The sequence below is a fragment of the Aotus nancymaae genome, unplaced genomic scaffold, assembly GCF_030222135.1.
Source record: "Aotus nancymaae isolate 86718 unplaced genomic scaffold, 86718_ANA_hifiasm-v0.15.2.pri h1tg000003l, whole genome shotgun sequence".
In the NCBI taxonomy this organism is placed as follows: domain Eukaryota; kingdom Metazoa; phylum Chordata; class Mammalia; order Primates; family Aotidae; genus Aotus; species Aotus nancymaae.
Window position 1 is genome coordinate 1,429,558 of NW_026988414.1, and position 24,195 is coordinate 1,453,752.

The 24,195-nt window shown below is 47.8% G+C and overlaps 1 protein-coding gene across 4 annotated transcripts in view; it reads right to left on the reverse strand.

The window, feature by feature from the left end:
- FUBP3 (far upstream element binding protein 3) overlaps window positions 1-24,195 on the reverse strand; it is a 57,606-nt gene that overhangs the window by 5,837 nt on the left and 27,574 nt on the right. For 3 of the 4 annotated variants that reach the window (XM_021674080.1, XM_021674083.2, XM_064377007.1), the window contains exons 3-16: window positions 21,829-21,862; window positions 19,374-19,423; window positions 18,846-18,917; window positions 17,540-17,597; window positions 15,377-15,539; window positions 14,001-14,099; window positions 11,606-11,710; window positions 9,547-9,649; window positions 8,595-8,695; window positions 5,874-6,015; window positions 1,670-1,830; window positions 846-919; window positions 446-526; window positions 207-283 (exon numbers count right to left, since the gene is read on the reverse strand). In XM_021674080.1, coding sequence (XP_021529755.1) covers window positions 207-283; window positions 446-526; window positions 846-919; window positions 1,670-1,830; window positions 5,874-6,015; window positions 8,595-8,695; window positions 9,547-9,649; window positions 11,606-11,710; window positions 14,001-14,099; window positions 15,377-15,539; window positions 17,540-17,597; window positions 18,846-18,917; window positions 19,374-19,423; window positions 21,829-21,862 — 1,320 coding nt within the window. The remainder of the gene's footprint in view (window positions 1-206; window positions 284-445; window positions 527-845; window positions 920-1,669; window positions 1,831-5,873; window positions 6,016-8,594; window positions 8,696-9,546; window positions 9,650-11,605; window positions 11,711-14,000; window positions 14,100-15,376; window positions 15,540-17,539; window positions 17,598-18,845; window positions 18,918-19,373; window positions 19,424-21,828; window positions 21,863-24,195) is intronic. The other variant, XM_021674081.2, reaches the window with a different exon arrangement.

Consider the following 24,195-nt stretch of genomic DNA (forward strand, 5'->3'; position numbering starts at 1 on the left):
CCTCACAAACATGGGGCCTTTCTCTGAGCATGCGCACCCCCCAGTACAGGCTGTGGGCGGCCCCAAGCCCCACCCAGGGGGCTCCTTATTGGGAGGGGCATCCTGGGCCTGCTGAGTTGGAGTGAGGGCGTTTCAGCCCCCTGACTTCTGTGGGCCGCAGCCTTTCTGGAGGGCATGCACTGCACTCCCCACCCCGAGTCACTTACTTGGGACCTGCTGTGTGGGCTGCTGCCACGCCTGGTAGGTGCTGCCCCAGCCCTGCGTCAGAAAGGCAGGAGGACCACTGTGGATGACAAGAGAGTCACTCGTTCCTGTGGGTGTCTCCCTCTTCACTGCTCACCTCCCTCACCCCAGTCAGGCATCGTCGGACCCTTGCCTGTTGGCAGTGGCCAAGTGACGACCCTAGTCCCGTCTGCCCCCAGCTGAGTCACAGCAGGTCACCTACCTCACGGGGGTGCTGTGGGGGTTCCCGTTCACCTTGGCAGCCATGTTTGGGAAGCACCCAGAGCTCCTTGGAGGAAAGGTGCTGGGAAAAGGTGAAAGAAAACGCAACTGAGCACCCCCAACGCAGGGCTCGGCCCTCCCCTCAGCCCCGGGGCACTGAGCTCTCCTCTGGGGGTGGTGGGACAGGAAGACCCTCTGTCCTCTGGAGGTTCCCACCCCATTGCCGAAGTCATGAGTGACAGACTGGAGGGACCACTGGTGAGAGGAAAAGAAACGAGTCCCGCCCACACCCGGAACTTCAGGCCCTGGCTAGCCCTCCCTAGAAGGACCTGGAAAGGAGGACAGCGGATCTCTTGGGAGCAAGTGAATTCTCCCAGGCAAGGCTGATGCGAAAGACTCACTTTTGATGAGGTGGGGCAGGTGGCTGGCTGAAGGGACTCTGTCCGAAGGCTCCAGGTGCTCCAAGACTGGTCCCCTGTGGTGGCACAGAGGGAGCTCTCACCCACTGTTGGCTGCATAACTCTGCCCTCTGCCCAGGCCCACCCCAAGGCAAACCCCAGCTTTGGGGGGCTGGAGTTGAGTGAACTGAGGGCACCTGTGCACTCACACTAGCCTTCCTTCCCACAGCAGGCTGCATTTGCAGAGATGGCTCCTGCCCTCCAGTGACAAATACCACCACACAGCTAATCCTGGCACCACCACAGTTGCCCTGGCATATCACCCTGGGGGTAGGGACCAACCTGCTTGACTCTCCCGTCAACTTAGGCTGGCCCAAGGCTCTTTCTGCCATTCTATGTCCCCACTGAGGTGAGCAGTGGCCCATCTGTCCTCCATCAACACTCCCTTTCTTTATCTGCCTTGAGGTGCCTGAAACTAAAGCCAGAGTCAATGAAGCTGCCTGCTGGGCTGGCCGCCAGGGCGATGCCAGCAGAGTCCCGGGGCAGTGCTGGTGGGGAGGCTGCTGCCCTGGCTGCTCGTAGAAGCCTGCAGGGGACAGCTCTGGGGCCTTGGTGCTCCCTGCCAGGATTTCTTCCTTGCTTCTGGGCCTGGCTCTGGCACTCCCTGGGTTGCCGACCCTCCCCCTCGGCAAAGCAGGAGGGGGCTGCCCTCATGTGATGTGAGAACCAACAGGCACAAGCACAAGGTTGCGGGAAAAGCTGGTACCTTGGACATCCAAAAGAAAACAGATACGATTAAGCCGGCGGGGGAAGGACCCGGTACGTACGCCAACTTTCTCATCTATGAGCTGCCTGGCCACCTCGATCTGCTGGGGAACCCCCCTGATGGTGAATCTCCGCAGGTTGGGGTCGCTGTTGGGAGGGGGGTTCCTCTGGAGCTCCACATGCGCCCCTGACTGCTGGTTGATGCTTTTGATGCTCTCGCCCCCTGCAGACAGCACAGACAGAAGAGTAAACAGCCACTGTGGCAACCCCTGAGGCTGTGGGGCACTTCGCTTCAGAACAGGACTCGGGGGTATTTTCTGCATGTCAGCACTTGCCCTGACAGTAGAGAACTACGCTCTACTCTAAAGTGGTTCTGACAAAACCAGGGCTCTCTCACTTGCAAAACTAGCTGTTTGGAGTGAAGCTAGACTTTTTCTCAAAGTCAAGCTAAGGCCACAGATGCCATGTGGCACCTCCTTGTGGATGCCCACGTGTGAGCTGAGGCCTGTGGGTCCACACCATGGCACTCACCCCTGGGGGCCAGCTATGGGGCTCCCGCCCAGCTGGCAACAGCACTGTCCTGCTTAGCACAAGAACAGTGAACCAAGGGCCCCTCCATGGCACAATTGGGGCCTTGAGCCTGGGTGTGGGCAACTTTTTCCACAGGCCAAATAGATGACCACAGGCCCCAACCATGCCTGGAGCCCACTTGGGCCTTTAGTATCCGACCCTTCTCAAGACTCTGCCTCCTCCAAAGGGTGATGCGTCTAGACAGGTAGTGCAAGGATCAGGTGGGGGTCAAAGAGGCCTGGGTGGAGCAGAGCTAATGAAAATTTAGTTGGTCTCTTTCAAAAACCTGTGAGAGTCTCAGTCTCTTAATGAAATTTGCGTAATAAAAGCTCCAGCGGCTAACAATGGCTGGATTCTTCTTCTGAAGAACTTGCGGATCTGCTCTGCTCAACTCCCTTCTCAACTCCTTGAGGGATGGGGGTTTGTTAAGGAGGAGCCAGCATACAAAGATAACTTGGAGTAGAGTTTGGCAAAAGTGGAGAAAGAGGCAATCCGTTCTAAAGCTGGTTAAGGGCAGCAGTGAGCCGCAAAGATCAACAGCAAAGACCAGGTGCCAGTGTCAGCCACTCCTCCCTGTCCAGTCAAAACGCCACCTCCCTGCCAAAAGGCCAAGCGCCACCTCCCCAAGACACCTCCACAACCATCCAAACACTCCAAGCTTCCCTCCACCCACTGCCAGAAAAGCCCTGCCTCAGCAACCTATCAGGCCAGGCGAGGGGAGGCTAAGGGCAGACATAAGCTGCCTCTTGGCAGGACTCTACAGGGGTCAAGGAGCGAAAAAGGAGACCTGGCAGGTGGTCCTTCCCGATGGTAGCGGGAGCAGCCCTTCTAAGGGAGGAAAGATGCCAGGAGACCTGGCATGTGGATAAGGTCACATGCAGAAGAGGTCAGTTAAGTTTAGGGTGGTTTAAAAAAAAAAATCAACAAAACCAAATGTTGTGCTTGTGATTAGTCCTGCTGTAAAGTCCTGCTTGTGTAAAGTCCTGCTGAGTTTCGGAGAAGCATCCCTACATTTTACACCCTGGCCATACCCGCCTCTTCCTGGGGGCACACCAGGCCAATGCCCACAGCTCTGATTTGCCTCTGGGCCACTGTGAGCTCCTCCTGGGGAATCTTTACTTCTGCCCTTTACTCAGAAGCCATGGATTTTATCTTCTCTGCACCATGAAAACTGGGCTCCTAGGCAATGGTTTTTGGAGAGCAATAAAGAATAGGAACTTGGCTGAGCGCGGTGGTAATCCCAGCACTTTGGAAGGCCAAGGCAGGCGAATCACCTGAGGTCGGGAGTTCGAGACCAGCCTGGCCATCACGGAGAAACCCCGTCTCTACTTAAAATACAAAAGTAGCCAGGCATGGTGGCGCATGCCTGTAATCCTAGCTACTCAGGAGGCTGAGGCAGGAGAATCACTTCAACCTGGGGGGTGGAGGTTGCAGTGAACCAAGATAGCGCCAGCCTGGGCAACAAGAGCAAAACTCCAAAAAAAAAAAAAAAAAAAAAGACACTAAAACGGAGACCATTTTCACAGGCACCTAAGACTCTACGGAATCCTACCAGCCCCCAGCCAGATTCACGTGGTCTGGAGGCAAAAGCAGGAGGGCACAAGTGTCTCTGATTGACAGCTGAGGCCCAGCCCTCATCGCTGGGCCCTGGGCCCCTCGTCCCCAGGCCTCGGGAGCATGATAATAAGGTGAGGAGGCGCCACAAAACCTCTTGGGGCCAGAAGGAGTTAATTTAAGTTCATCTTCCTTCAAAATGAGGTCACTAGCTTGGCACATGGTGGCTGTCTATAGACTCATTCAGTAGCCCGCTCCATTCTTCTACCTGACGGGGGGCAGAAGTGCCCCACCAGTGGCCCCCTGGCTGGATGTGAAATCGTAAAGCAATTAATCAAACCTGCAAAAAGGCCTGGCTGACAAGAGCAGGCTGGCTGCGCTATCTGTCAATGTTGCTGTGTTTATCATGGAAATCCAGCAGGGGCCAGGGAGGCTCCGTGTCTGTCCAGGCCAGAGGCCAAGGAAAGCTGGGCCTGACTGTGTGGGGCTCCTTTCTCCCTTGCCCAGGCGCCTATCTCAAGGAAAAGAGATGCCTCACAGGGGCCCTGAGGGGATGTATGTGTGTGTGTGTGTGTGTGTGTGTGTGTGTGTGTGTGTGTGTGACACAGAAAGACCCACCCACATCTGAGACATTTATTAGAGTTGTAGACTGCTATTCAAGCATGGGACACAGCATCAGTGACTGTGATTTCTAGGAATCACTCAGGATGACTGTGGAGAAGAAACTATGAGGGGCTCTCTGTCACATCAAGCGCTCACTATGAGGACTCGTCATGGCGAGGCAATGACGCTTGGTCAGGGTGTAGAAACACAAGCAAATGAAAACTTCGCTGACAAAATGATTTGCAAAAGGCCAAAAAAGCTGGATAGCTAATTCTCAACCTACAGGGATCGACTAGCTGCAGTCTCACAGCAGTCAGGCTGATGGCCTGCACAGTGTGCGACTTCTGGCAGCCTCTGGCGCAGCCTGCAATATCCCCGAAACACTCATCAGCCCATACACCTGCCAGTAAAAGAACACAAACCCATATTGTTCCTACCAGCTCTGAATGGTTCATCATCTAAAAGACAACATGGTTGCTTGCATTTTGCAAGAGCATAAAACCCAGTGTCCATTAGCAGGGACAAGGACAGCTCCTGGGAGGTGAGTGTAGGGGGCTCCTGCCCTGCTCAGCTCTGGAGGTCTCTGCTGGTGAAGCATCCCCAAGTCCTGCCTATGAAATACAAGCACGCCTCAAGCAGCTAAGAGGTATTTGGTGATCAAAGAAATCTGAGAAACTCTGGAAAGAAGACTATTTTCTCCACAGGCTGTCAAATACTTAATGAAGGCAAATATGAAACCCAGCGACGACGGGAGTCCCCCGCTGACATCGAGGCCTGGCTCAGAGCCCCACGGAAGCCGAGCCCTGCTGCCATGCTGGGGAAAGGCCCCACAGCCTCAGCCCTGGTCTCAGCAGCCTTTCTGGGTCCCAAGGCTGACCAAGATGAACTGCTGCCAATAGCTGAGAAATATGCCTGTTCTCTCTCCTGTTTCTCAGTGAAGGCCCGGAAGAGCAACAGCAGCCATGAATGAGGGTTTCCTCCTAATGGCGCCAAAATGCCTAGAAACAACTAATAAATCAATGTTTACTTGCTCCACAGAGCGGCCATGATAAAATAACGGTTCTTATCCTTTTATCTTGTAGAAAGGATAGAAACCATTTTCCCATGTTGTGCGGACCAAGACCAAATACTCAAATCTGGTAAGGGAAAGAAGCGACACACTGTCGAGAAGGAATTTTCACTGAGGACATGATCTTAATCGTCCCTCTAAGTTCCGTGGAGGTGAGTTAATTACCAGTCGATCGACAAAGGTCCCCATCTTGTGCACAGTATCTTTTCACCAACCTAAGCTGCCTCAACAGGCAGCGGGTTTTACTGCTGTCTCTCCATACTCACAGCGGAAAATTCAGTTTGCTCCTCATAACAGGCGCATCAGCAGCCTCAGAGAACCACGCCAAGCAGGCTTTTCTGCCCCCAGACCGGGCAGCCCCAGACTGTGGCTGCAAAGGGACTTCCCCACAGGTTCTGGAGAGCCATGTGACCTGCCTTCCCTCGAGCCAAACAGCTGGAGGGGGGCGTGAAACCCCAGCTGCCTCTTACCTTTGCCTATGACGAGGCCACACTTATCGGCTGGCACCGTGTATGTTATCTCCTGGACGCCACCAGGGGCTCCCACGCTCCAGTCGCCACGGCCACGACCTCTTCCTCTGGCTACTGCCAGGCCTCCAAAGCCGTCTCTTTCCTGGAAAGATCACAGGGCTCTAGTGACTGCCACGGCCACAGCACCTCTGCTCCCTTTCTCCAGGGAGGAGGTGAAGTGACAGGATGTAATCAATGCCACTCATTAGAACCTAGCACCTTTCCACACTTCCGATTCTGAAGGGCTCTTTCCAACCAGAATTAACACCAATCACAGGTGCATCCGGGGAGGACGTGTGCAGATGCACGCACGTGGTTACAAGAACAGCTCAAATGTACCCAATAAAAATAGGCAGGCAGATACAAACTCCAAGGCTGAAGCCCAGAGGCCTTTCCCTGGAGCTCTCCTCACTGGAATCAAGAGCTGGTTTTTCCCTTGCAGCTGAGGCCGCTCTTTCCTGCGGTGGACACATGCTGGGCCTATGGGAAGTTAGGTGCGCGCAGCCTGCTGACTCTCCCCGACCTGGCACTGCTGTGAGTCACGACACCTGGCGCTCCAATCAGCAAGGAGGAGGAATGGATTTTATTCTTGGTTGTTGTGCCCTTAAGCAGCAGCAGCAGCGGCAGATTCAAGAGTGAGCACCCGGGGCTACTTCAGAAGGGAGAGACAGAGGGAAGCAGCCAGGGCCTCCTCTCCATGGGAGAAGTCTCTGAATCATTCTCCCACTGTTCACCCAGCACACAGAAAACCCTCAATCTAACACCTGACAGAGGAAGAGTCCTTTCATTCGGAAGGCAACAAGTCTCATTCCAGCTGCTGTCCTCTGAGTCATTTTGGAGCTGTAGCATTTAAACTCTTTTGAATGTTGAGGGTGAATCTGTCAAGCTAAGAGCTATTTTGTGGAAGGGAGAAGTTGCACAGACTTTCAACACACTGAAGGAATTTTGGCAAAACCTGCTCATGTTGACTAAGAGTAAACTGAACGTTTACCCAGAATCTAAACCAGCAGAAAGCTGAGGTAATTGGAGTGCTTTCCCCCGCATTCTGCTTTTATGAGACCACTGCCAAGTAAACAAGGCCATTTTAGGAATTTATGTTCACACATGCACACGAACGCACAGCCAACTCTCTGGGCGTGCCACAGATCTCGAAGACGAGGTTCTCCTCAAACATCTCGGCCTCTGCAGCTCAAGGGTCATAAACTTTTTTTTTTGAGATGAAGTTTTGCTCTTGTTCCCCAGGCTGGAATGCAATGGCAGGATCTACGCTCACTGCAACCTCCACCTCCTGGGTTCAAGCAATTCTCCTGCCTCACCCTTCTGAGTAGCTGGGATTACAGGCATGCGCCACCCACCAAGCTAATTTTGTATTTTTAGTAGAGATGGGGTTTCACCATGTTGATCTCCAACTCCTGAACTCAGGTGATCCACCTGCCTTGGCCTCCCAAAAGTGCTGGGATTACAGGTGTGTGCCACCACGTCCAGTTGATTTTCTATTTTTAGTAGAGATGGGGTTTCGCCATGTTGGTCAGGCTGGTCTCGAACTCCTGACCTCAGGTGATCCGCTTGCCTTGGCCTCCCAAAATGCTGGGATTACAGGTGTGAGCCTCCACACCTGGCCAAGGTTCATAAACTCTCAGAAAAAAGGATGTTACAGATCATTTAGAGCAGGGGTGCCCAATCTTTCGGCTTCCCTGGGCCATACTGGAAGAAAAATTGTCTTGGGCAATCCCATAAAATACACTAACACTAATGATAGCTGATGAACTAAAACAACAACAACAACAACAAAAAAAACCCTAAAAAAGATCTCATAACGTTTTAAGAAAGTTTATGAATTTGTGTTGGGCTGCGTTCAATGTCATTCCTGGGTCATGTGCAGCCCGTGGGCTGAACAAGCTTGATTTAGTGGCTGTTTTATAAACCGAAGAGTTGCATAGGTCTCTAGTTAAGACCCAAGACCCTCCCCTGGAAATTCTGATTCAGCAGATCTGGGGTGGGGGCCTATACATTTGTGATTTGAGTAAGAACCACCAGATGGCTCTTAGGGGATCACAGGGAGAGCACTGCCTGGTAAAAAGCCTGAGTCTGCTGCTGAGAACACCAGACCCAGGGGTTCAAAGGCTGCTCCAAGGTCACATGACTGATGTCAGAGCTGGGAATATAACTTCCAATCTCTTGCTTTATTCTTCAGTTCTGGTCATTCTCAGATTTATCCTCAGTCCTGCGGTCAGTTACAGAGGTTCCTAGAACTGTCACGCAGGCTGGCTCACAGTCCAAAGATGTGCATGAAATCTAGTGCATAAAGGCAGCTTCAGGACTTTGGAGGACTCTGAAGTGCTTTTCACCACTAGGACTGGATTTCACTTAACATAGTTTAACATTAACTACACTTGATTATCTGAAACTTGGTGATCAATCTGCATGGTATTTCCCCACATAGTGTAAATAGCTAGAAACTGACTATAAAGGCAGTCTAGATGCTGAGGTAAATAAGGCAGAAGAGTAATGAATGAGCAGAAAAAAGAAATCCCATGAAGGCGGGAAAGAGGCTGATGCAGAGAAACTGCTGGCTTCCAAAAACGCGACGTGCACCGTCTCTGGGCGACTGCCTGGGGAGCCCCGGGTAGCACTTTCCACTCCTGCATTTGAAATACTTGAGCTCCACAGAGCTGGACCCACCTGGGCTGTAAGAATCAGCTCGTTGATGATGTGTGCTGCATGCTGACACCGATCGGGAGGGCCCATGACCTGTGCAGCTCTTTCTGGACTAATCCCATCGTCTGAGGAGCCAGGTAAAGAGACAGGATTAGAAAAAAGCCCAACGTTAGAAGGAAACAAAGGTTAATCTGATTCCCAATCAATAAATACTCTTCCCCGCAGTGCCAAAAGGGGCAACAGGAATATCGCCAGCTCCAGGGACTCTCTGGGAGTGATGCGGTTGACAGGAAAATGTGTGTCATTATATCATTTCGCGTGTTTCTGGTCAACGCTCAAATCTTATGCAGTTATAACCATTTAAAAAATATATGATTAAAGAACTAAAACAAAAGTTGACTTTGAAAAAGCCAAGGGCAATGGAGTAGAGCTATGGCAACAGTTCCCAGAAACCAGCCTGCCATGTTTTCCTCTTTTCAGACTATGTAGAACATTTTGCTCATAAAGGCAAATGTATAAAATTGAAAAATTTGTCCTTTATTGTAAGATGTTTTGTCTTTTTATGTGAGTTCAAATTATCTGCAATTTAATAAAATCAAAATTATATATATATTTAAATATATATACTTTAATATTTATATTTTTTAATACTTATAGATATTTAAATAAATATAAATAAATATATATATTTAAATTCTACTTGGCAAAATCAGAAGCTGACATACTACGCATTTTACTAGTCCAAGAAAAAAAAGAAAGGCCTGGAATTCATTCCGGAGAAAGGTGACCAACATACATCCAGGGAGAGAAAGGAAGGGCAGGAGAAGACACTAAGATTGGTAATCTGGCAGCAGAATGTTGCAAGGAAGAGAAAGGTGAACACACATGAACCAGTAGCCAAGCCCTTGTTTTGTTAGGTGTTTTATCATCCTTATGATTTAAAAATCCTAAGGATTTTTAAATAATCAAAACCCACCTGGTTTAAACTGAATCCTCACACCAGCATCATTCTGGATCTTTTTGATCATTTCCCCGTTTCTTCCTATTACAATCCCCACAGCAAACCTAGGCACAGATACCTAGGTACAGAGAAAAACCTCATTAGAACTTTTCAAAAGCCTGTCTTTTTAAAGGACACTTTTTTTTTTTTGACACAGAGTCTAACTATGTCGCCCAGGCTGGAGTGCAGTGGCACGATCTCAGGTCACTGCAGCCTCTACCTCCCGGGTTCCAATGATTCTCCCACCTCAGCCTCCTGAGTAGCTGAGACAACAAGTGCTTGCAACTATGCCTGGCTAATTTTTGTATTTTTAGTAGAGACGGAGTTTCATCCTTGTTGGCCAGGCTGGTTTTGAACTCCTGACCTCAGGTGATCTACCTGCCTCGGCCTCCCAAAGTGCTGAGATTACAGGCATGAGCCACCATGCCTGGCCAGGACACATTTTTTTTTTTTTTTTGGCGGAGTCTCGCTCTGTTGCCCAGGTTCCAGTGGCATAATCTTGGCTCACTGCAACCTCCGCCCTCAATCCCCACAAGGCTGAAGCCATTCTCCCTTCTTCAGCCTCCTGGGTAGCTGGGATTACAGGTACCTGCCACCACTCCCAGCTTATTTTCGTATTTTTTAGTAGAGACAGGGTTTTGCCATGTTGGCCGGGCTGGTCTTGAACTCCTGACCTCAAGTGATCTGCCTGCCTTGGCCTCCCAAAGTGCTGGGATTACAGGCATGAGCCACCACGCCCGGCCCAGGACACATTTTTTAACACACAACTTAGTTTTTATTACAGTGCATTCCTGGAAATGATATAATAAAAGATATTTTTCCCTTTTAGGAATAATATTGTGGTTGATGACTGCATTCTTAACTGTTAAATGCATCCAATTTAAGATATGATCAAAATATAAAAATGAATAAACCTTACAGATAGATAAAAGATGAAAAGTAGTAATCTTGCTTTCCAATAAACACACCATACACATTGATCACATTGATTATACTGGTAGCTCTTTTTTTTTTTTTTTTGAGACATAGCCTTGTGCTCTATTACTACCCAGGCTGGAGTGCAGTGGCATAACTGTAGCTCACTACAGCCTCGATCTCCTGGGAGGCGTGATCTCTGCCCTCCTTAGCCTCTAGAACAGGTGGGACCATAGGCATGCGCCATGCCCGGCTAATTTAAAAGAATTTTTTTTTTCTGGTAGAGACAGCGTCTGGCTGTGTCGCCCAGGCTGATCTCAACCTCAAGTAGTACTCCTGCCTAAGCCTCTCAAAGCACTGGGATTACAGGTGTGTACCACCATGCCTAGCCCTAGAGGTTCTTTAAAATGTATTTTTTCCTTCATTTTTCTTTTATTGTGACTAAAATAGACACAATATTTATCATTCAATGACTTGTAAGTACACGATTCAATGACGTTACATATATTCGCAATGTTGTGTAACCATCACCACTATCCATATCCAAAATATTTTGTCATCCCCAACAACTCTGTACCCGTTAAATAACTCCTTCCCCCAGCACCTGACAGCTTTACTGTACTTTCTGCCTCAGTGCATCTGCCTCTTCTAGCTGCCTCAGATTAAGTGGAATCACAAAGCATTTGTCCTGTATCTGTCTCATTTCACTGAGCATACTGTTCCTAAGGTTCAACCACGCTGTTGCATATAAGAAAATTTCATTGCCTAGAATAGATTCCGATCCTATTGCAACCTCATCAATAAACACAGGCTGCTGAGTTTGACATACATCACCAAGAACATACGAACTTTGATTTTTACCTGGGCAACTGGTTAACCTCTGAAGCAAAATTTCAAAACCAGGGGAAATGGCCCATGCCAGGGAATGCAGCCTGCTCTCCTCACTGCAGGCCGAGTCTGACCCAGTCCACCCTCACACCCGCCCTAAGAAGTGGGCAAATTCTTAAAGGTTTTGAGACAAAAGTTAACTAACTTGCTGAAGGTTAAAGAGCCAATGGAAGTGTGACCTACAACTTTAATCCTCATCTTAGCTGCCTACTAACCTGTCATTTAAGCATACCTCTATACTGCCTCCTCCCATTCGGGAGCTGAGATCACCGCGCACACCCCGAAGGTCAGCTTGGTCTTTCTCTCGGATAATCTCTAGTACCATTTCTCTTGCTTGCTGCATAAACACAAACAAAAAGCATTATGAGAAAAAAAGTCCTGAAAAAAGATAAAACCTTTCTTGAAATTTCAAGATCAAAACCTCTTAAGCTGGGTTGAAAGATTCAGAAGGCGCTCAGCTGTAGCACAATTCACGTATTGCTCATGGACACGTAGGGGATGTGTGCACCAAATTTTAAGTGACGTGTTCTTTACACTGCCCAAATGTCCACACAGGTAAGGGTCCCCCTTCTTTAAAAAGTCTCAGTTGGGTCAGCACATCTGTGTCTGATCACAAATGGATTCCTGTCGCCCCTAGGTGTTTTTAAACGTTTAAATCTTTTTCTTTCTGATCAACAAAGTGGATTGACCTAGGTGTTTCTTGATGCCATTTCTTTCTAGCAGGAAGGGGTGTCTGAGAGCTCCCACTGAGCGCAGGTCCATGACAGACAGGACTTTGTCAAGACTTCACATCACAGGGGCACTCCAGATTCAACTGCCCTTCTCCCCTAAACATGCACTTGGTAAGTCTATCCCTGCAAGTCAGCCAGCCCATGCCAGTACCAGCCACACAGGAATCTGCGCTGAAGACCTACCGTACCTTACAACTCAAGGGAATATGAGAATTGTGTCTGGGAAGAAACAAAACAAACCCAACAGCAATTTAAACCTTAGGACATGTGGAGAAATCGGGACATGAGATGATGTTTTAGAAGTACAGTTTTCTTAGACCTGGTTTTTCTTAGGCGATACATGCTTAAGGATTTAGGGGTAGCGTCATAACATCTGCCAATTACAATGGTAAAGAAACACACACACATGCACATACACACAGCAAATGTTACACAGTTTGAAGAGATATACAGGTGCCGTAAATATAGCAGACTCCATCTCCTAAATAATAAAACAATGTGAAATACAGTTTTAAGATTTAAAAGATACTAAAACCCGTTAAGTTAAAATTATTTTCCTGCAAATTTATGAAACATTAATGGTATGTTATTTGCTTGGGGTTTTTCCCTACAAAAGACACCATCAAAGGCTGTGACAGAGGAAGAAGGCCTTTGAAGGAGGGCGGCTGAGCCGCAGGCACTCTGTGGGCACCCCAAGCCTGCCACAGGCCTGGAGTCTGACACCATCATACCGGAGCCCACGGCTGGACTCTGAGCAGGGTGGGGAAAGGTGAGAGGCAATCCGACTCCTTAAATAACCAACTGTTCACACAGAGAAGGCCGGGCGCTCTGGAGGAGGCAGCGCAAGAGGACTCTGGCCTGATGGAAGCAAAGGACCACATCACTGACTGGAGTCCCTGGGCAGAACCATGCCCACCACTGCCCTCACTCCTGTTCCAAAAACCGTTATTTTACAGGTGTACCTTGACCAGTTTAGCTGAAGGACAGGGTTCAGAATTAGGGGAAATATTTTGCCAGGGACAGAAACCTTCACTGCTCCCAGAGAAGACCCCAATGCTCCCAGAGAAGACCTGCTGTTGATGGTGGCCTGGCTCGCCGAGGAGCATCACCCCGGAGCTACTCTGAATGTGGCAATGGCAAGACAGGTTGCAGGTGGCAGGAAAAAAGTACATTCGTGTTTCACTGAGAACAGACAAAAACCCTACACCCTCCACTCACTTGAATTCCTGCTACTAGTAAGAGTTAGAAGGATAGGACCACCCCAGGGGATTGAAAACCAAGCCCCTTACTGCTTTCAGCCAGTGGGGCTGTCTCCCTGGGAGGCTCAGGGTGCATGACACTTGCTATAAGGCTGCATAGCCACAGTCACTTGGGTGGCTCTGGTACCTGTGCTCACCTCCAACCTCAGCTGAAGGGCTTGCAAAATAAGCCCAGAAGAGAGCAGGCAAATAACAGCCAAGCAGAGCCTGCATCTAAGCTACCACAGATCAGCAAATCACAACGGCACCTGGAGGGACGATGGGGGAAAACAAGGAAAACCAGCTGCACCTGACCCGTGCTACCAGCAAAAGCCCGGAAATGCTGTGCACGTGCACAGTCCAGAACGCTCACCACCAGTCTCGGGTGTTCCTGGGCACTTGAGATGTGGCCAGTGTAAATGAGGAGCTGTTTTTATTTAATTTGAGTGAATTTAAATAGCCACAAGTAGCTAAGGACTCTGGTTATGGGCAGCACAGACCTAGATTCTTTTCATCGCCTAACGCTGTTGAGGGAAACAGTTTACCTTCGATACAGAACAGCCAGTTTCACAATGACTTGAGGAAGATAAAAGCTCCAGGTTACCACAAGTCATAGTCCCGTGTCCAGGACTCACCCAACCCACGGTTTCTTTCCTACCTGTACTTTAAATGGGTCTCCAGTGATACGAAGAGGCTTGTCTGCCCCCGTGGGCAATGGGCCGTCCTGGATCATGACCATCTTCACGCCTGTCCGCTCCTATGGGGGAACACACACCGGCACAGCCCTCACTGTCATGAATAAGGATGCAGGGCAGCACAAAATGGGATCCAGGCACACCCACCATAAGCCCACATCCCACCCACCACCAGGGGCTGCCTTACAACCCGGGCCACAAAGCTGGCTTCTGTGGCAGCAGACACAGGTCGGGTAAGCCCATGTCCAAACGGGATATGTAAAACTATCTCCTAAAATGATTCTTTCCACTTTTTCCAGTCCCTGGAGTGGCTAAGTACGAAGGAGCTACTTTTACTGAATGCCACGCACTGGGCACGCACTCCATTTCACATGATCTGATCAGAACTTCTGCAGAACTGTGAGTGAAGTCCTGCCGTCTTTCCACTTCAGAGCATGCTGCCCTTGGATCCAGAGCTAATGAGTGGGGGACTACAATCTGGAGGCTGGGATCCCAAATAATAAACTCTTAGTCTACATTAGGATACCATCCTTACAACCAGGACCCAAGGACCGGGTTATGAGAGGGCACGCAAGGGAAGCCGCAATCCTTTACTCGCAACTGCAAAATCCCTTTTAGGAAAGAAAAGTTTGCTTATAACTAATATGGCAGCATAACTGAACTCATGTCATTATATTTTTTGGCTTTCTCTGAGTGTATTATTCTATTTAGCTATAGAAATATGCATTTCATTTCAGGGTACAGCCCCAGAACTTGCTGCGAGTGTCAAATTCTGAAACCTGTTTGGTTCCAAGTGTCTCAGATGAGGGATTCTGGCACTAACAGCAGCTAATGCTCATGGAGCATTCACTCACTAATAGGCTCTTATATAAAAAGAAAAGAACGGCGATTATTTCAGCTCCATCACAACAGTGAAGCTAGCACTTGCCCCTTTTGACACACAAAGACCCTGAACCTTCAAAAAGTAAATGAGCACATTTAAGACTAACCAATTAGTGAGGAGGAATGCTGGGTCAGGGCCCCTGACTCCAAACACCGCAGTTTTGTCTGAGATGCGGTCCTCTGATGATAAAAAGCAGCCCTCACAGAGCTCACTACCAAAAAGGCTGCTCAAAGTTCACAGGGGCCCCTGCTAGGGCACACCTGGCCTAGTACTTGGCATCAGGCATGGCCATGGTACGTGTTCAGAAGCTGTCTGTCAAACGGAGGAAGGAAGCAAGCCTCAGCTGCACAAAGCCAGCCCCGCCAGGGAATGCAGGCCGAGAGCAGGTCTCCCGGGCCCAGAAGCTGAGGCGCTGCTGAGGACGGCCGCCGTGCTCCAGGCCCCGGGCTCACATACCTGCAACTGCTTGATTGTGTCCCCTCCTCTGCCGATGACCAGACCCACTTTAGATGCGGGAATGAGAATTTCCTGGATTGTGCTGTTGCTGTCTATGTCATTATGAAAGCCAGGTCCATTTCGACAGCGGTCCACAATCTGCCCCAGGAGTCGTTTGGCTTGTCTTTGGGAGGGAAAAGAACCACAAGAGAACCAGCATTAAAGGAAGACTCTATGTGCAAGACAGGCAAACAGCACTGAGGGAAAAATCTGAGGGAGTCAGGGCAGCCCTCCATCCAGCTCCAGCTCCTGCCCCCACAACCCGGAGGTCTCTCTGCCATCCGCCAGGCTACTGGGCTGGAATTTAAAAGCAACACACACCACAGTACCAACGCTGCGACACAGAGCCGTGATGAGCGGGCTACTGCCAGACACCACCCCTTTCAAGCCTGCCCTCTGCTCACGCCTGTGCCTCCACAAACGTGTCGTCTCCTATTAGGATGACAGCTGCTCTGGGGGCAGAGACCATCTTTTACCCCATTACATCTCTCTGTTCCAGCATGATCCTTCTCACAGAGTATACTCAATATATGTTTGTTAAATAAATGCAGGCAGGAGAGACAGCCAGCAATGAGAAAGATGGGAAGAAAGAAAGCAAGGATTAGTACTCACTGTCTGAACTCCCATACTCCACGCTGCTTCTTCATAACCAACAACACTGCTCTATGACTTTTAAGCTAAGGCTACGAATCCCAATTTGGTTCCAAGAGGTGGGAAGCAGGAGGCGGTGCTGGATGCAGCTGTGCACTCAGACACCTGCTTGGAGCTTTCCATGTCAGCCAAGTTGGGACCCTGCATGTCACGTGTCCTGCTATTTGTGTTGATTTATTTGGCAATGGGGGAGGGAAACTGCAATGTTGCAGCAGTACAACCCAGACTACCAGAGTCATCTGTTGTGCCAATTTCCTTTTCTGCACCAGAATTTCTCCTGGCTGTTATTTCTTGTATTTATTCTCCAAATTGCCACACTAATGGAGAAGAATTCAGCTACTAAACAGGCTGGCTGTGCTGCTCCCTGAAGAAAATGCAGTTTGTTTCCTCCTGAAGTTAGAATCCCACCGCCTCCGCTCCTTGGGTAGACACGAAGCAGGAATGGTTAGAAGAGTAGGAAGAAAGAAGAGAAAGGCAGGAAATAGATGTTGCCTTTCGTAGTGTTGAGCCTTTGTGCACAGAATCAGCTTCATGTATCTTCTCAGTTACAGCAGCTTTTTAATATTTTGCTAGTGTACTAGATTAACCTGTGTTGGAAGAAAAATGCCTTGACTCCAGCAAAACCATCCAGCTTGCCCTGTAATGCACACCTGCCAGTGATATTTATTCTGGTTCACTGCTTGCAATGTGATGGCAGAACAAGAGAATTTAAGCTCATCTAGACTCCCTGAGGAGTGGAGACAATAAGACAACCCTACCTATGAGCCAGATATAATCTTAGCACCCCATCCCCAAATGCAGTGCTGCTCTGTAGACTGAAGGACAGCGAGCAGGCTCTAAGGCAGTACATTCCCCTGTCCCGGGAGATTCTTGGATTTATGAGGCCTGCACCTGGCATAAGGTTCTGAGGATGTGAGTAACAGGGTAGGAAAGCAGTGTTAGTCTTAAGGCTGTTGCAAGGGCGCCAAAAGGCAAGACATCCTCTGGCCAGTCTGTACGGCCCTCTGAGTAGAGCAAAGGTCATGAAGAGTTGATTCATTTGGTTCACAAATATCAGAAGGGTAACAGGATCAGCCCCAGCCAAAAGACCTGGTACCAGGATTCTCAGTAGTTCACCAAGTGACCGGCTTACTAATCCAGACCTGCTCAGGTGAAGGAGGTGTTAACAAGGAAGAAGTAAGTTGATTAGAGCATTCAGGTGGGGTGAATGGACACTCCTGAGACCCTGGTTTGAAGGAGATGTTATGACAGCTGTGGGGTTTAGAACAAAGGTGATACCTCATGGATTTAAGGTGACAGAAAAACCCCTGGCACGGTAACCTCCCAGATTTTCTTCCCTAGAGAATTATTTGCCTGTGTGGCCAGACTGCAGCACAGATTGACAGTGTTCAATAACAGTGTTGCCCTTCCATTTCTCCCCATTTGGGGAAGGAGGAAGAAGAGTGAAAGAAAAAGTAAATAAAATAAACTTACTCAATACTTTCTGGGGTTCCGGTAAGTACACAGGGCCTCTCTGGAATCCCAGAACTCTCTATAAGAAGAATCAAGAAGATGAGGGTGTTGGTGGGCATGGGGCACATGCACCTCTGCCCTGTACAGACTGTCTCTCTAGGGGCTTCCTATGCCAGCCCCACAGAGGCCCAGGCTCCCAGAAAAAGACAGTTTGCTTCCACTTGTGGACAGAATATTAAGCTGGTAGCTCCACCCTAGGTTCTTGAAGTAGAAACAAGTCCCACAGGGGAAGCCAGAAGGACACAACAGAGGTTTGAGTTGGTCCTGAGACGTCTCAGCTTCACTTCTGACCCACTCGCATGCTAGTAGTTGTTTAAGTCACTTTATTGTGCTATTTCTCAGTCTCTCCATCTGTAGTTTAATGGTCATTTGTCTGCACACGGCTAACAAGCTAATACACTAGGAAGGAACCTAATGACATGCACATCAGGACCAGAGCAGTTACTGCAGGAATGTCCCAAGAGATCAGTGACATCTATGTGGAACTGGGCCACTTAACAAGAGAAACACATTACTTTCCAACACCACACATGATGCCTCATTTTGTTCCTAAAAATTTGCTTCTTAAAATCCTTCCTCAAAAAAATAAAAGAGAAATAGCTAACAGGAGTTACTGCCTTCAAGACACTGTAATAAGTATCTTTTAAAATGACAAACATTTCTCTAGCCACATGTCCTTCAAACCCCTTCCTCTGCAATGGAAAGAGGTCAAACTCAAATAAGATGATAAAACCATAAATAAAATAAAAATTGTTCTTCACTCCATCTCTCTCCATATTGCATTGTCAAATGGACCCAGCTAGGAAAGGTCCTAAAACATATTCAGTGAGTGCTAATTCAGCCAGGACGCCCAACTATCCTCTTCCCAAAAAGGGAAGGGACAGTCGCATCCAGGGGAGCCAGCGTGCAGTCAAGGAGTGACCCCAAAGCCATAGGATTCCTACAGGTCCCACTATGCCACTGTGTCTGGCGTAACATTCTGGTGCAGAAAACATCAGGTCCTAGAGTGGCAGGTGTTTGGGAAGGGGCCATGTCTGGCCACAGAGCTGAGGGAGTGTTTACCCCAGAAGCCACACAGGAGGCCTTATCTCCGGGCCCACCTTTGCTCTCACCCTTCTGGTTCTTATTTGGGAGTTCAACTCCAGAAGTGCAAGGAAAACCCCAATCGCATATACTTACCCAAGCAACAAGCAAAGTACCGAATCTGGACATTTTTGCAAAATACTGATGTCTATCAAATTGATATCGATTTTTTAAAAGCCCTTACCTGAAGCAATCTGAATTTTGCAACCAGATTCTGCTTGAATCCGTGAAATCTGCTCACCTCCCCTGCCGATAACTGAAACAAATTGAACAGGGTCAGAATACAAGCCCCATTCTGTATTTCACCATGCATGCATGAATGACCCAATTAATTCCATAAACTGTTATGCTTGGCTCACATACTATACATCGAGTTGGCCCAGTGAGCCCATCTCCACTCTTTGGGCAGGATGGCAGCAGAAAGCCTGTGTAAAAAGCCTACAGGCAGAGGATATTCTAGCTGAGGTGAGGAGAGGTGGGGAAGCAGGGGGCACCCCCGGCCCAGTGCGCTGGTTTCTCCCTCAGCCTGAAGAGATCTGCAGCATTTCAGGGCTGTGGGGAATGGCATGTGCAAAGCATTCTACTACAGGTGACACTCACGAGAGAGATGATAACAAAAAGAACATCCTGGCAAAGGAGCTCAGAAAAAAAAAAAGAGAGGGAAAAAGACGAGACAGGAATCAGGGAAAAAGCAGACAACACGGATACTTACTAAATCCAACCATTTTGTCAGGCACTTTGAATTCTTCCGTTATTACTGTCCTAAAAACAAACAACATTTTGGAAAAAATATAGAATACAGAATTTCGTAGCCATTTTAGGTCCCCAAACTGCCCATACTGGCCATGTTGCAAGATAAAAGCTTAAAATACATCAGGCCAATTTGGCCAACAAATCTACCACCATCTACAAAGAGTGTCACTTAATAAGCCCTCTGGTCAATCATTCCTCCCAGAGATCTAAGCCTCTCATTTCCTTGTGTCAGAGGAAGAAGCCTCTGGGTTTTCACGAAACCATCAGCTCCTCTAACAGCTGCCTTCTCTTCATCCGGCAGCTCAGTGTTGCCTCGTTCTGCCTGGTTAGGTGCTCTCTAACCAACGGGTCATCAATCCCTGGTCGCTGAAAGGTCATCCGGGGCCATGGGAGGGGTTTAGACCTCCATTGTGGAGTCCTCTCTGGATGAAGAAATACCGAACTTTTCTTCAACCTTCCTTGTTTCCTAATCTTTGTCTTGTCTTCTGGCCTCTGTTCTAATTTATGTCTGTTTTTTAAGGTGAGATGCCCCAAATGGAACCAGCATCTGATGGAGGCGTAATCAGTGCTGACCAGGACAGAGTAATTACCTCACTTACTCTGCAAGGTACTTCTGTTAAATGCTATCCCATCCATTATGTGCCTTTTTTAAAAAAAAAAAAAAAACTACTACTGCACTGGTTTTTTCAAACAAACCTTCAAATCTGCCATACAGTGTATTGTGGACAATGTCCAATTTGCCCAACACCCCAGAAAGCAATTAAATCTAAACATTTACCTTGGGAGGATGCTAAATGCAAGTAGTTAAAAAAAAAAAAAGCAAGCATTTTTAAACATCTCTCACACAGCTGGATTTTACCCATCATGGAAAGGATTGAATAAGTGCATGTTTTTCCGGAAAGCGCAGCACTTAGAAGAAATGCAATAGCATAAACAGCACTTGCCACCGTATCATTTTGATGGGAACAGTCTTCTTGTGGAGTTTACGTTCTCAAGCTTATATGCAAGACGGGATTCTCTCCACCTCTTGGGGTATATGTGTCCTCCCCAAATCAGGCAATTCATTCCCAGCTTCCTAATCAGTAACGCCACGGGTGTGAATGCCAAGCCTCGGTGTCCCAGCGCGTCATGCAGAAGCCAGGTCCCTGTCAGGACATGCTTCCTGACTCTGCTATGAGGGATGGATGGCAGGGCTTCTGTACATGTAGCCAGGAGGCTGCTGCTCACATCATGTGTAGCATGAGCTGTCTACTCTCAGAAAATATGACCTGGAAATTGACTAGAGGGGCTTCAACACTACTGCAATACCAAATGTCACAAAGCCAGGGCAGCTCTTGGCCCTGAGGAGTAACTTTAGCCGACTCTGAGGAAGAAATGTACCAAGACAAACTGCTCTGGGTTTCCAGGATGAAATTGTTCTAATCTAAATGCAAGGCTGAAATTTGTCTAAGGTATAAAGTATAAACACCTTGCAGAAAAAAATCCTGACTAGTTATGGCTTTATAGGAAAGTCAGCATTTGATACTAATAATCACCTCATTTAAATTTTTTAATTCATCAACAAACAAAGCAAACAAAGAAACAATAATAATAATAATAATAATAAACCCAGGATAAATCTTTTGTCTAACTGATGCCTGGTGATTTCTAGACACTCCCAAACATCTAAGCAGAATACAAGATGACAGAATGCTGAAAGAAGGTTAAGGATATGTTACAGCAACAGATATACGACACAAAATTCACCCTTCCAGAAGAGAAACTGCGGTAGAGTTTCTCGTATATTTTTTCCTTTTTGAAGTGGTTTCACAAGGGCCACTGTCACCACAAATAGCCCATCTTACAGACTGGGCTTTGTAAAAGTCAGGGCTCTTGCTGTATCTCTCTTAAACCCTCAACGTCTGACACAGAAACACAGAATCAGTGGGGCTGAGGCTCTCTGGCAAGTCCCCATCCCTTTGGAGGGATGGAACCCTGGCTTCTGGCCTCCCACCCACACTCCCTGGGCACCCAAAACATTCTCTGGTGAGCACCCAACCCTCACACTTCAAGGTGTCTCTTCTCAGGTGAAGGGGCTGAGGATTAATAAAATACTTGGAACACCACAAAACCAGGTAGGAAAATCTCATTCTCTCCTTTTCAATTAAATGTCCATCGGTAGAAAGAGCAACTCCAATCTTCTACAAGTATTTTAAGTTACTACAATAATGGCTGACTTTTAATGCCTTGTGTTAGTTTACCCGTGAGCTGACACTATCTTGGAAATGGCTACCAAAAAACTCGAGTCGTAAAGAAGACTAACCCATGGTTTTTCACACTGTCAACCTCTGACTTCCTAGCACTCTAGTACAGATGGCGGATCAATAAACAATTAGAAATGATCAATAAATAATAAAACATAACCCACTGCTTACCTTTGATGTACCAAGGCCCCTAACTGGTTACCTACTGTGGCAAAGAGAAAGAGAAAAAAAAAAATCAAAGCATTAGCACGGATAAACTAACTTCATCCTTACCATTCTTACCATTTCAGGGGCGGGGGGGAAAAGGCAGAAAGAAAGCAAACAGTAATTTAGGCTCAGTGGCTGAAATGAATGCGTTATATGATATGAAACAGGAGGGGACATCTTGATCAACACAGTCTCTAACCCAGTGTCCAGCTGAACACAGGATAAGAAATTGATCTGTGTGTCCACATGCTGAGAGGCCTGGGAGAAAATCCTGCTAGCCTAAATCCCTCTACCTTCCTACCTCCCTCCAGCTCTGGATCCAAACTCAATGTAAAGATGGAGAGAGATCCTTCTTTCTCTTTTAAAAACAAATGAGAAGATTTAACCTCCGCGGATGCATTGTCAGAGACTGCTCCACAGCAGCTGTAGTCATGAAGAACATGCACATATGCTCCTCCTGGCCACGGGGGAGAAGACGTTCCCCCCACCCCCCACCAACAGCTTAAGCATCTTAGGGAGAGGATCCGGCCTCCTCCCTCTACAGGCCTCATCACAGACCCACCACAGCAGTCCGTGTGCAGCGGACACTAAGCATGAGCAACACCTTTCAAGCCCATTTCACAGAGACAACAGTGCCAAACTGCCTCTACTTATTAAAATCAACTCGGTAATCACATTCCCACAAAACCACTTTAGCTGTTTGTTCCAGTTTCTACTCTTTTGGCTATTGATGAGTGTCTCCTTCACCAGCCATCAGCAAAAATGATTCTGCGGTGTTTGTCTTTTGGAAAATGCAGCTCAAGAAACACAGTCAGCAGGCAATGAAAAGTGCAAATCCTAAACATATCACAAAGAACTGAATGCACCTTCCAAGATGCTGAAAAGGGCATTCAGAAATACGGCTTTGGGGAAAGTTATTACAAGGACATGAGATGAGTCGGAAAGGATCGATGACACCAACTTGAGGACAGAGTGAAATGGTTTGACATCTGAAATAGCCAACTGCTCTTCTTGTGCTTAAACTCACTGCTGTCATTCTCTGACCGGACAGTAAAGAGACAAAGGAAAAAAACCAGACAATGACATTTAAAAAGAAGAAAAAGCAAAGCAAAACAATGTTAGCAAAAAGTAAACAAAGCTACTGAGTCAATACTGTATTTCTTCTGGATCAATAACAAGATAATGGTCTACAGCCAAAATATTGACACTAGACACTATTAATCTGCTTATCTCAGGGAAAAGAGAATTGTTTTCTATTGACTCTTAAAATTTTCTTTTTGCATATCTGTTTGAGTATAACATTCTTGCTTGGAACAGGTAGTGGTCACAATTCTCATTTTGCATGAAAACTGGACAATCACCAGCTCAAGAAAGGAATCCTCATCAAAGACTCAGCCCTTGAATGATGTTGGGGCTGACATTCCTGAGGGAGGGATGTTGGCCACCTAGGGCAGTGGGGAGGAAAAGAAACACAGCAAAGGAGAATGTCAACAGAAGACTGCCCATGAGCTTGGTTAGCTGTTCCTATTTATGGGTCAAGCTCAGCTTCCCAGACTGCTATCAGTATTTCCCTCTTAGTGGGTAAAAAACCTAGTCAAGCCAGAAGAACTAAAATGTCTTGAAATGATGAGAACACAGGGGAAGAAGAGGTGCTCAGCATTCCTGAACTGGGGAAATGAGGCCGCACTGTGGGCTCTGGTCCACTGTGTTATTTGGTAAAGGATCTCAAAGGGCTGATGATCTTCAGAAATTTCTGTCTCAGCCAGAAAAGCCACAGAAACAGAGTAAAGGGCAGTGCTGCTACCATAAAGAACTTCCTGAGATTCACGAGAATATTCAGAGGTTTCCTTTCAAAAGCCATTTGAAATTTTGTGCTCATCACAAAAATGGCAATTCCTTTTTGTTGGCAACGTATGTGTCACAGGTGCCACGCACACGACACGATTGCTGCCAGCCACCGTGGAGGTGCTCATAATGACCGGAGATGAAAATGTACACACTATCATCCCATAAACAGATGGGCTGCTGAGAGGTGCACCACTGAGAGGAAATCAGGTTCAAGTCCAGAGTCAACTCTGAGCTGGTGGGTGCTTAGGAAGGATAAATCATTTCCCTCCTCCATGCAAATGCTAGAGCCCAAGGCTGAAATGTGCGATTCAAGTTTCATTCCTTTGGAACGTTCCCATGTAGTGCCTAAAAACGAAAACCAGCAGTTAGATAAGACACACTGGGTACTCATATGGCCAACTTCTATGTCCAGCTTCAGGGACACGGACCTCTCCTCAGTCTGCACAATGAGGAGGGGTCACACTAAGGAGGCAAATGGGAACA